Raw genomic sequence first — 12,319 nt, 5'->3', positions numbered from 1 at the left:
AGTAATTTTTTTTTTTGATAGGTGGGGTCTGTTCATTTAAAAAAAATATCTCCGTGACTTTAAAAAAAATAAGTCTACCCATTTTTTTTTTAAAAAATAAGTCTACCCTTTTCACTGACGAATTTTTTTTAAAAAAATTATTTAGGTTTTTTTAATTAAAAAATATCACGTGACTTTAAAAAAAAGTCTACCCATTTTTTTTTGTGTAGACATACTTTTCTAAGGCCACATAGTAAAAAACAATTCTGATGGGTAAGGTCTAGTTCTTTTAAAAAAATGGGTAGACTTATTTTTTTTAAAGTCACGGAGATATTTTTTTTAAACGAACAGACCCCACCTATCAAAAAAAAAATACTATGTGGCCTTAGAAAAGTATGTCTACACAAAAAAAGGGGTAGACTTTTTTTTAAAGTCACGTGATATTTTTTAATTAAAATATAACCTAAATATTTTTTTTTTTAAAATCCGTCAGTGAAAAGGGTATATTTGCACCATTTTAAAACGACAGGGGTATATTTGCACCATTTTATAATGGCAGGGGTATATATATACCAATTTTGTAACGAGGGGTATATCTGCTCTAAATCACAAAGTTTAGGGGTATATATGCCCCTTTTCAATAACGGTGAGGGCATAAATCCTCCCTTTTTTTAACGGAAGGTATATTTGCTCCATATCCGATAGTTGAGGGGTATATTTGCCCCTTTTCCCTAGATTCAAATACCAAAAAATTTAAATAATATATGTGTCAATTTTTTTAATTCAAAATTAAGTTTGCTAATAAATACATAATTAAATATTACAAAAGATACTCTTGATAGAAGAAACAAGCACTTAATGCAGAAAACAAAATGAGATGACACTTAGAGGTTTTATTTTAGTTAGGTATTTCAAAGATTACGAAATAATATTAGGGATAGAATAGTAAAAATCTTGGCCGAACAAAAAGTGCTTATAAGTTGAAGATAATAAGTTGAGAGTGACCAACTTATGACTTATGGTTTATTTTGGCTTGTAAGTACTTAACTTATAAGTCATTTTTGAAGTTAACCAAACACATAGATAAGCTGAAAAGTGCTTGTAAGTCGGTTTGACCAGCTTATAAGCTTAGCCAAATACCCTCTTACTCTTATTTTGTCATCTAGAACTAAAATACTCACATATGAAAGACTTTCATCCTATTATCAGTAGTGGGGACTGACTATCAAACTCCAGATGAACACAAAATTGACATCGGCGCTATGTATCTGGAAGGTGATACTCTTCTTGGATCAATCATGAGCGAACTAAAGACAAGACAATTATTATAACAGTATAGAGGATCAATCGTGGCTGTCATAGTTCAAGGGGGAGATTATTACGGTGGGCAAATTCACCTACGGAAGGCCGAAAATTGAAATCATTCAATCGAAATTCTAGGAAAAAATTCCTCTCAAAAACAAAGTCCGAATAGGAGCTTATGAGTACATGCATGTATTCATTGATTTCACTGAAGAATCTGACTTTATTGAAGTTTATATTAAATGTTTTCTCTGAATTGCTGGTTCTTTGATGCATATGTTCAAGTGGACCCCTGATTTAAATATCATTTGTTTTAACTTGAATCAAATTTTAGCACAAATAGGTACTCCATTGAAAGAAGACATTGCTACCATTATAAGGCCTAGGACAAATTTAGCAAAGGTTAGGTACAGGTTGATCTATTGAAGCCACTACCTCAATCTGTATGGGTTGGACAGAAAAAACAAGGTGTTAGTGTAAAAGGGCATGAGCAAAAACTTGAATACTAGGGGGTGCCATCCTTTTGCAAAACCTGCAATTTACAAGGTGCAAGGTGGAAGCCAAAAAACATAGTCGCTCTGTTTCTATTTGTTTGTCTGATTTTAACTTGGCATAGAATTTAATAAAGTAAGAAAGAAAGTACCGAAATGTCTCTTTCTAGTGTTCTTAAACATGTCATGTCGAAAGTTAGAATTAGGAGCCGTTTGGACATGATTTGAACTCATGTTTGGACATGCAATTTGGATTTCTCAAGCTGTATTTTTTCTTATGAACATAAAAACCCCATAAGCTGTGAAATCCATCAAAACTTTTCCAATTGGCTTAATGCACATGCGGGCCCCTAAACTTGCCCCCTTTTTCCATTTTGGTACCTCAACTAAGTGTTATTCCTATTGAACTCCTGAACTTGTCCTCAAGTGTGTCTATCAAACACAATCCGACTTACATAGTATTTCATTTTCAATGTAGCAACATGTTAATATATATTCTAATTTAATTATGTCATCTCTTAGCTAAGATTAGCAGCAATTGAGAGGGGGGGAAAGAGAAGCTCTTAATTAAACTGGCAATGGAAGAGCAGAAACCGACACATACATGACCTAAAGAATAGCTTAACACATGTCTAAAATATTACTCCACCTTCATTTCCCCAATTTAATTTATGCTTCTAATAAAAATCAGATTTAGGGGGTTTGATAGACACACTTGAGGACGAGTTCAGGGGTTTTATAGGAACAACACTTAGTTGAGGTGCCAAAATGGAAAAAAAAGACAAGTTTAGGAGGCTGCATATGCATTAAGCCTTTCCAATTCTTATACAATCTTACCAAATGAGCAAGTCATAGTTCATAACAAAATTAATACGCTACTAGAAGGCCTTTCTAAAAAATACAACATCAATTGATCAAATTTTAGTTCAATAAAATGAAAAAATGAACATGAGTTGTAATATAACTACTCTTTAATATAATCCTCCAACATGATTGGTAAGAGTAACTTTGTTATAAATATACTACCAACTTGTAGATATTTCAATGTTTGATATAAATGGTTGTTAAACATGATTAGTAAATATATCTACCAACTTATGGATCTTTTTTTACAAAATATAAATTTTTGGGTCAACTTTTACATTTAAAAATTTTGAAATCATGATTTGAAATCCCAAATCATGCCTTTTTGGATGATTTGGGAGATGAAATCGCATGTCCAAACGTTGATTTCATCTCATGAGATGATATCGCATGTCCAAACGCCTACTTAGAGAGTTACCAAAAAAGGAACGGGACATTTTAAAAAAAAAAACTGAAAGAAACTAAGACAAATAAATTGAAACAGGAGAATAGCAAGAACTCTTAAGAGGACACTGGTGACAAACAGGTGAAAAGTACAGCTGAACCCAACAAGGATAAGAAGGAGGAGCCTGTTTGGGCAACAAACAGAGGCTAAAACGGTGCAGCCAGCACTTCCAAGGCTTAGATAGGATCAAGATGAGGATGGCTTCACTCAAGTGGACATAAAAAGAAGAAGCAGCAAAACAAGGCTACAAATAATGATAAAATCCCAAATGCTGAAAAAGAAGAACAAAAGGAGGTAAAAACTATGCATCAATGAGATAGTTGTAGATTTACATTGTTGTTATAAGCGACTGTAGTATTGGTTTCTCCGAGTATGTGATGAAAGTTTGCAGGAATCTGATATTGATGGTTTGTAACATTCAGGATTCTTTCTTGATAATTTTGGTGTGGATGAGACAACAGCGTTTCTGTTCTGCTTGTTTATTGTTTAAATTACAAATATCAGTGCTGATTTTATATTGTAAAACAAAGGTACATAGTTTTCAGTAGTGAGTGGAAACAAGGAAAGTTGGTGAAGTCCAACATAGCTTTATACTCTGGGTGCGCTGTCCACTTGTTCTAATGTCACAACCCAGCAGGGAATTGTTTTCTTCTTGTTTTTCTTGACTGTTTCCTTTGCCTTTGCTGATGGTCTAAGGTTCAGTAGAGATCTCTTCACTATTTCTGGCATTTACTTCTTGAGGAATTCTGTTAAAGGAATTCTGTTATCCCCTTTAAAGTGAGCATTAAATCAATCTAATTATTTTCAATATGCTTGAACAACAGCTCACTTATGTTACATTAAGCTGCATCAAAAGTAAGTTTGAACTTTGAAATGTTCCAGTTCTCTCACTAAAAGTCATTAGCATATGTCAGTTGAACCGTAATTATCCACACCTATTACAACTTACCTTCAAGTAAACGAAAACGTATTATTTGCAGAGTTTCACATTCTGCCTTCTTGGTACTGTTTTCTCCATCTTGATAGGTTACTTGTAAGATATTTACAGAAGAGATGTTAAAAACGGCTGTCTAAGCCACTAATTGTGGTCTCATAAAAGCTACAAATAGTTACAAGATGAAGACAAGCAAAACAGATATACTTTATGGTAAAATCAAAACTGCCACCATATTTCAGAAGCAATGGAAGACTCAATTGCTCTACACATTAGGATACCCTAGCAAAATGCTGCCTTTCACCAATTCACCCTAATTGGATTTCACCGATAGAAGGATTAAGCACCCTTAGAAAAGCCAGAAAATCACTGGTGGCTCTCTTAGTTACACCTCTAATTTGACTAGCTATGCTGGTTTTTCGCCAAGGCTATTGGTGTTAAAGGAGGTGAAACCATATCATCTAGTGGCTTAGAAACATGGAGTGTTGTTTCCATCTGACCCCTGGATGGTATGGAGTAACTGCGAGGAAGAGCTGGAGGTGTTGGTAAAGACACTGCCGCTTTATGTTCATTGTCTTTTGAAACCAAAGGTCCTGAGTGAGCAACCGGACGTAAGGGTCTTGTAGAAGATAATTTAGCTGGTGGTCTAGGTAGTTCGTGTAGCTCACTTATTTTAGGAGATGACATGAGAGAAGTACGTGAAGATAACTTAGGGGTCGATGAAGGTGGTTCAGGCATTGACGTATGCAAGAAAGGCAGTGAGAAATGCAGAGGGTATCCGGTTGAGGCAATTGGACTACCAGAAGAAACAACGGGCTTTTTGGGCCATGGCTTCCCTGTCAATGGACCAGAAAAGGCTTGTCTCTTGACCTTTTTAGCATTGGACAAATCATGCTGTGCAGATGAGAGGCCTTCTGACAATGGAGGGGGCAACCAACCAGGATTTGCACTATTTTTGCTCTCTGTGGGAACTGATTGTGTTATAGATAACTTCTCACCTGACATAAGCTTTTCATGTTTGAACTGATCCAAAGGGGACGAATACCACGAATGAGCTACGCTAGTACTCTGGCTAGTTCGCCTTGTTTGAGGGTCTACGTTATACAATTTTACTGAATCTGGAATCTTTGCCTCAGCTGGTGTGGGTAGAACACATGGTTGAAACTTGTTTGAAAGTGACGAAGTCATTCGCGTGGGACCCTCAGCAGGATCTGGTTTCCTCCCAGATAAAAGTGGTGCTGATTTAGTGCTGTTGACATCTCTGAAGAAGGAAAAACTGTTTCCACCATGACTCCTATTGAGATTTTCCTATAAAACCCCACAGAAGAAATATTAGAGAAAATGCCAAAAATAGTCTCTTATGTTTGAGGGTAGGTTCAAAATAGTCCCTTAAGTATGTATTTAACAGTTTTGGTCCTTGAGCTTGTCAAAAGTTAACACTTTGTCTCCATAAAATATTTACCAAACTCTGTGTGTTAGATTTGACGGGAATTAAGAAAAAGGAAATTAGCGGGAACTCCCTTTTGGAGGTACAATTTTGCAGCTTCTGCCATTTTTTATTTATTTCTAGAGTATACCGCAGCTTTTTGAGGTGTATTTTTTAATAGTTTTTTAGTGTCTAGTGCAGTTTTTAATGTTTCATATTATGGATTTGATGGGACTTTCTTGATGTCTTTGGTTAAATCTTTTTTTCACTATTTTTGCCAAATCTAACAAATACAAATTGTTAAATATTTGATGGAGACTAAAAGTGTTAACTTTTGGCAAACTTAAAGGACCAAAACTGTAAACTGCATACTGAATTCATCTTTTGTTTATATCAAAACAAATAAAAGCCTCAATTCATTTTTTGATAAAGATGAAAGAGATTTAATTCATAAAACACATTGCAAGGATCAAAAGAATGGATTTGTACTGCTAAAGGAGGTCAGTGAAGATAATGTATAGTACCGTTGATACACCCTTTGAAGCAACTTCAGGAGCTGCAACATCCACATTGTCCAACTGCAGAAACATCATGTTGTCAACAACCACTCGATCAGTGAAAGTATTGATTGGTGCATGTATTGTTATAGTAACTAATGAAAAACAAATTATTCAAAAAGGATAGTATTTAAGCAGATGGTACAAACAACGAACTAATGTAGAGAATCAGAAATAGTCTTAATTTATCGCATCAAGCATCAGTGTTTTGAAGTTTAATCCTGGCATGATTTCAATTGAATTGAGTACTATATGTAAAATAGGCTCTCCACTAAATGATTTCAAGATATCATTGAGAGCTAGCAACAAGAATCAGATACAATAAAGGATGAATAATTGTCGGCTGTTTCCAACCTCACTACCTCCTTCCCAATCCAAATTTGTATAATCTAATCTGGATTAAGATGTCAATTTGATTAATTTCAATCTACTATGGGAATTTTATTATTCTTGTTTAGAAAAATGGGATTCTTATTTAGAAAATCAAATACTATATGAATATCACTCAAAACACTAATTTCTTGAACTAAAATATTATATAAACACAATTTAAAAATTTATGGTCAAACGGAATGTTATTGAAGGTCAAAATTGGAGTAAGGTCTAACAAGATGTGATGGGGGTATTACTATTTATCAAGACAGAAACCAACATTACTTAAGATAAGGTGATTAATTTGACCAGTCATCGACAAGGGTATAACTTTATCTTTCGCCCCCTCAGACGTGTACACGGATCATTTACAATTCAGAACTATCACTCTTCAAATAAAAAAGAACAATTTCATGAATTTCCATATAAATCCAAGAATAAAAAGAAAGAAAAAAAAAATTACCTCCATTGAATGGGCTGATGGATAAACCTGGTCAGTCTGTCCATAGTCAAAACTGAGTTCACCATCATCAAGCGATTCAGAACCATCATCAGAGTCATCCTCGGAATTGTTTTCACCATCATCATCATTGCCAGCATCATCTCCACCATCTTCTTCAAGCCCACGGAAGTGGTAATCAATATGTTGCATATCCGTCACCAATTTGACATGCGGCTCAACCTCCTCAAGTCCCTTGAGGGCTTTCTTGAAGAAAGATAGCTGATTTGAAAAAACAAGCCAAAGCTTATGAACAACCACCCTAAATAAGGCGCAAGCATACACTTTAGTTCACTATGAAACTTAAGGGATTTCAAGCGCATTTTTCATTTTTGGCCCATCGGTCAAAATAAATTAAGGGTGCTAGCCAAAGTATACAAAACCTATATGCTGATTTTGTATATTATATGCATATTTTGTGTATACAATATGTTTATCATATGTATATTTACTTAATATACAAAACCTATACATTTATTGGCTATTATTCTTTTGAGCAGTCCAAAAATGTGATTACCCCTTTCATTAACATCAACGGAAAAAAGTACCTGAGCAGCATGGTGTCGAGCTGCCTGTGTTAAAAGGCTGCGGGATTGTCCTTGCTTGAGGGACTTCATACGGAATACAAAAACATTAGCGCCCTCATCATATTCTTCAAAAGCTACTTGCAGCTGGTGGGAAGAAATATTTTCTCCCTTAGTGCCTTTTATCCTGCCTTTATCTCTGTATTTTTGCAACATCTTCTCATACACTCCTCTGGAAAAGAAGAGAGAGTGAGAGGACACTCACATAGAGAAAAGATACACATATGATTAGAAATAATTCAGTTTTTTACCTCTTGTAATCACATTGCATCTTCATATCCTTCACAAAGAAGAAAGAATACGTCAAATGTTGATGCAGTCAAAGTATGGAGGACTTTTAAGCATGAGAAAAATGCAAGCAAAGAAACAATATCTATTGTCAACACACAAACTATGTTTTTATGGAAGCCTAATCCGAGTTGTTACTAGCTACCACCAAAAGGGGAGACAAAATGACAAACTATTTAGCCTTGTCAATTTTAGTAATATCAGATTCCTTGGTCTTCGTATTACAGTAAGCACGAATTCAACGTAGATGACTTTACAAGTGGCAAAAGTTATACACTATTTTTTTTTTTTTTAAATCTAGTAAAATAAAATTTCAATAAAGGAGGTACGTTAAGACAGACGAGCAAAATAAAAGCTATATTTATTAGTACACTATTACATCTCCAAGAGTGCAAGCATCTTTCCTCCTACTTATTCTACATTCACCGTGACATCAATGGATTTAAAAAGCCATTTAAGTTATCCTTGGCTTCATATGCAACCACCAGAATCAAGCATTTCCAAAAAGAGGACGTGTTTTATATAATATATCATTTACGACAAGTCAACAATCACACCAAGTAAAGAGAAGGTGAGGAGCAAAAGAGATTCAGTTACACCTCCACATCATTTTGATACTTTCGCTTGTTTATTTTATTTTTCTTTAAGAACTGAAGCTCTAGAAACCGCAGATAGCAGTATAGGAAAAATAACACATAGCTAGAGTTGCTTTATCCAAATGACTGACCTCAACTATGCGCAGTTCATTGATAAGGGATTCTGAAGGGACTTGAATAGTCTTGATAATATGAGAGCGCTGAAAAGAGAGCATGAATACTCATCAAAATAGGGTATTTTCAAGAGCTTCGAAAATAATTTACATTCAACTTCTAGTACTCACATAGTTATCTACAAGTCTCTGAAGCTGAAACTGCAATTTGCCCAGCATTAGTAACACCTTACCTGTTCATATCGAAACCACTCGAATTAACAATCAAAATTGACCCAAAAAAAAAAAAGGATAATGAGAAATTGCAATGCAGTATAAAATATAATGAGTTCTAACAATCCAAAGATGTGCACATTATGATTGAAGAACAAAGGAAACCACGATTAGCATAATCTATTTCTCTTGATTCGGTGTCTAATCAGGTCTGCGATCATGCAATGAGGACCCCTTCAACAGAACGGACATCATGGAACTTTTCTTCTGAGGTCCTTTTATCTTTTGCTCGATAACTATTATCAATGTTGTAGATGTAATACAAATAATTAAAAGTGTCCCCTGTCTAATAGGTTATGCTTTAAATGAGACGATTCTAACAATTCAACATGGTTTCACAGCATGCAATGACACCCATAAATCCATAATAAAGAAAATTTTGAATGTGCTTGGCCCAAGAAAAACAATTAGAACCATATGCGACAAATGCATTCCTAAAACAAATAAATAAAAGTGTCCCCTCTCTAAAAACTTAAATATTTAGTTGAGTCGGACTCACTGAGAAAATTACTCGACTTGCTCACACAATTCATCAACTAAACATAGTAATGCTTCACACTCACCGCTTTCTTCGTCATCATTCAATGCCGTTTTCTCAAGAAGACAATCGCCCATTTCTCGCAGCGATTCGGAAAATTCTGAAAATAGACTATCACAATTAAATACAACTTACACAAAAAGTTCTCCAAAAGTAGGAATCCAACTGGAAAGAAACAAAGATGAAAGCGGAGGAATAAACCCTGCTAATTAACAAGAAACACATCTGCATCTGCATGGCATGCTAATGTACAATAAATATGGAGATTATATTTAACCAGTACGTCATTGTTTATTGTTCAAACTGTATTACACATTAAAATGTTAATGTGATAATTGATTGAAGTACGCAGAAACAGAGCTTCTTAAGCTAATTTGTTTTCTTTTGACAGATCAAAGAATAAAATTTAAGTTCAAGCTTGCATGTACAGTAAGCAAATTATTCCATTTTTGAAAAGTTCAAGCAAGCAAGACTAGAAATTAGATAGTTTGATGGATAAAACAGCGTTTAGTTAGGCTTTAATTTGGTAGGTAATACTTTTGCTTCCCTATTTGATTCATTAAAAAGCCTATGTTAACTAATAACTCCATTTATTTTGTTTTGATAAGTAACCTTGTTAAGGAATAACTATTTTCTAATTTGGCTGCATGAGTTGCAATAGCACTTCAAGGAGCCCCGAGAAGGAACATAATGTCACCAATGTGTTCCACTGGAGCTAAATGCTTGAACCCATTACAGATGTAAAATGAAACATAGGTCTCTGCTCCAATGTTTTATGTTTATAGCGCCCACTATTATCAGGATCATTTTAAAAAGTGAAAAGTAGTTAGGAATACGTATGCTTCTAGGCCATGAATTATTCTCAAAATTTCTCCTGATTTCACAAAGTTAAGGTAGAAAAGATGGAAATATTCACCCTGTCATAGACAACAACCTAGTATTTAAGTGGAGAAGGGCATAGGGGCGGGCCTGTTACACACCGAGTTTCGATCAATGTGCCAACTGGCCCTCAGGGATTCTCGATTTTAATAGAATATATGGAAATATTCATAAAAGCATTTGCAAGTTGAAGCTACTCTAAGAAGATGACATGCAGATACTATCATATTGTAAAGTTACTTCAAAGACAACACGCAGTAGTCAGAAACTGGAGGGAAGAACAGGGCAATAAATTACCATATGCACCATTTGCAGTTGCAGCTGCTGCAGAAAGTAACCTATCGTAGCAATCTTTCATTTCTTCCATATCCTAGAAGAAGTGAAAGCAACTGTCAAAGACCAAAGTTTAACCAGAAAATCGATAAAGTAATTCTCACAACTCTCATCTATACATCTATAGATAAATTGAGTGAAGATTTCTTATAAGGAACTCTCGTCTATACATAAATTAGGTGAAGATTAGAACAGCGGATTAAGAAATCATATGCTCATAGTTAATTCTTGAAGGAGACCCCAAGTGGTAGAGAATGAAAATTTCATTTACATCCCGGCATTGTCTAAAACAAACAGCATTTCCGTATAGTGTCCACTAAAACAATTCACAATATTGCAGCACGATGATGAACATCGATTCACTACTTCTTGGGGCCTACCTACGAGTATAGGACCTATACATGCCCCAAGTTCACACACCTCAGATCACTACAATGAAAACGCTTTTCCCGCAACACCAGTGCTCAAGATTAATTACAACAATGCAATAAAAAGGGAACATTTCACCCGCAAGGGTGGTTCAGTTGGTTGAGCATGGGACTTTCATAATGGAGGTCTCAGGTTCGAAACCCCTTCTCTATGACATCAGGAAATTTGCCTTCTGGGTCGAACTCGACATACGGGGCTTGCCTAGTGCGGGTTATCTCTCCTGTGTGGTTTGCGGGCTACTGCACAGGAGCGGGGTTTACCCTGTGCGCACCGTAAGGGTAGCCACTGCAGGTTCCCCAATTAATCAACACTCTGACCAACAAACAACCAATCAATCAATCAACTACAACTCACTCCCAAACTAGTTGGGGCGAAGCCAGTGTAGTATATACAAGTTCGGCAGAACCTAATAACTTTGGCTCAAAACCCTTTATTACTATTACAATTTTCATCTAATATGTACAAATAATCTATTCACAACCCACTAAGCAAAAAAATCAATTCAAACTCAGTAACTTTGGCTCGAACCCTATATCTGTGATAACATTTTCATTTAATATGTACAAATAATTTACAACCCATATATTAAAAATCCTAAATCCTCCACATTCATTCATTTCTATTCAAGAAAACTAATTGGGGTTGTCTATTTTAATTCAATTAAATTTCATTTTCCTAAAAAAAATTGCATCCGGGATTAATTAACCAAATCTTGAAAAAATAAATAAATTTAAAAAAAAAAAAAAAAAAAAAAAAAAAAACCTGAGTAGCCATAGCAAGCTCATCAGATGGTTGACGTAGCCTTCTTTCTTTTCTTTCATGTCTAAGTGTAGCCAATCCTCTCAATTTCTTCAAGGATGTCTTCATTTTATTTTTTTTGCTCTAATTTTGATACACAGAAATAAATATAAACATGTACAAAAAAAAAAGGGAAAGTCGTGTTGAATGATATTATACTGGAAATTTAATGAATTTGTTGCTGTTGTTGTTGTTTTGGGAAATAAACCTAATGTGACAGACACAACAAGAGAGATTTAAGAGAGAAAGAAAGAGAAGCGTGTCACAATTTTTTGGTCAAAATCAACGTGAAGGACTTTTTTGTATGTTTACTGGTTTTTTGTGGTTTACGTCAAAGCGGTTTGGAATTTTTTTGAATATCGTTTTCTCCTTTTTTTTTATTTTATATGATGGTGATATTAATTAACTAAGCATGGAATTTAGACTTTTTGACATATAAATTAAAAAAATACTCCTCTGTCCTAATTTATCTGAAATTATTCGTTTGAGCATGAATAATTTATTTGTACTGTTTTCCTAATTAGTTTCATGTTTTCTTCACTGTCATATTTTCTTTTATGACTATTTTGAGTTGCTGCATTTGAGTTGAGGACCTTTCGGAAACGGTTTCTCTGCCTTC

General features: G+C 34.7%; 1 protein-coding gene across 1 annotated transcript; it reads right to left on the bottom strand.

The window, feature by feature from the left end:
• Positions 1-4,031: 4,031 nt before the first annotated feature.
• Positions 4,032-11,985, bottom strand: LOC132626224 (uncharacterized protein At2g33490). Its single transcript, XM_060341022.1, has 10 exons — positions 11,665-11,985; positions 10,438-10,510; positions 9,287-9,361; positions 8,622-8,683; positions 8,469-8,537; positions 7,705-7,733; positions 7,418-7,625; positions 6,834-7,091; positions 5,966-6,019; positions 4,032-5,323 (listed from the first exon to the last, which is right to left on the bottom strand). The coding sequence occupies exons 1-10, from the start codon at positions 11,767-11,769 to the stop codon at positions 4,418-4,420; spliced, it is 1,839 nt and encodes a 612-aa protein (XP_060197005.1). The 5' UTR covers positions 11,770-11,985; the 3' UTR covers positions 4,032-4,417.
• Between the last annotated feature and the right edge of the window lie 334 nt (positions 11,986-12,319).

This window comes from Lycium barbarum, chromosome 2, assembly GCF_019175385.1.
Source record: "Lycium barbarum isolate Lr01 chromosome 2, ASM1917538v2, whole genome shotgun sequence".
In the NCBI taxonomy this organism is placed as follows: domain Eukaryota; kingdom Viridiplantae; phylum Streptophyta; class Magnoliopsida; order Solanales; family Solanaceae; genus Lycium; species Lycium barbarum.
The sequence above is the reverse complement of the archived record's forward strand: the minus strand, read 5'-3'. Positions and strand labels throughout refer to the sequence as shown.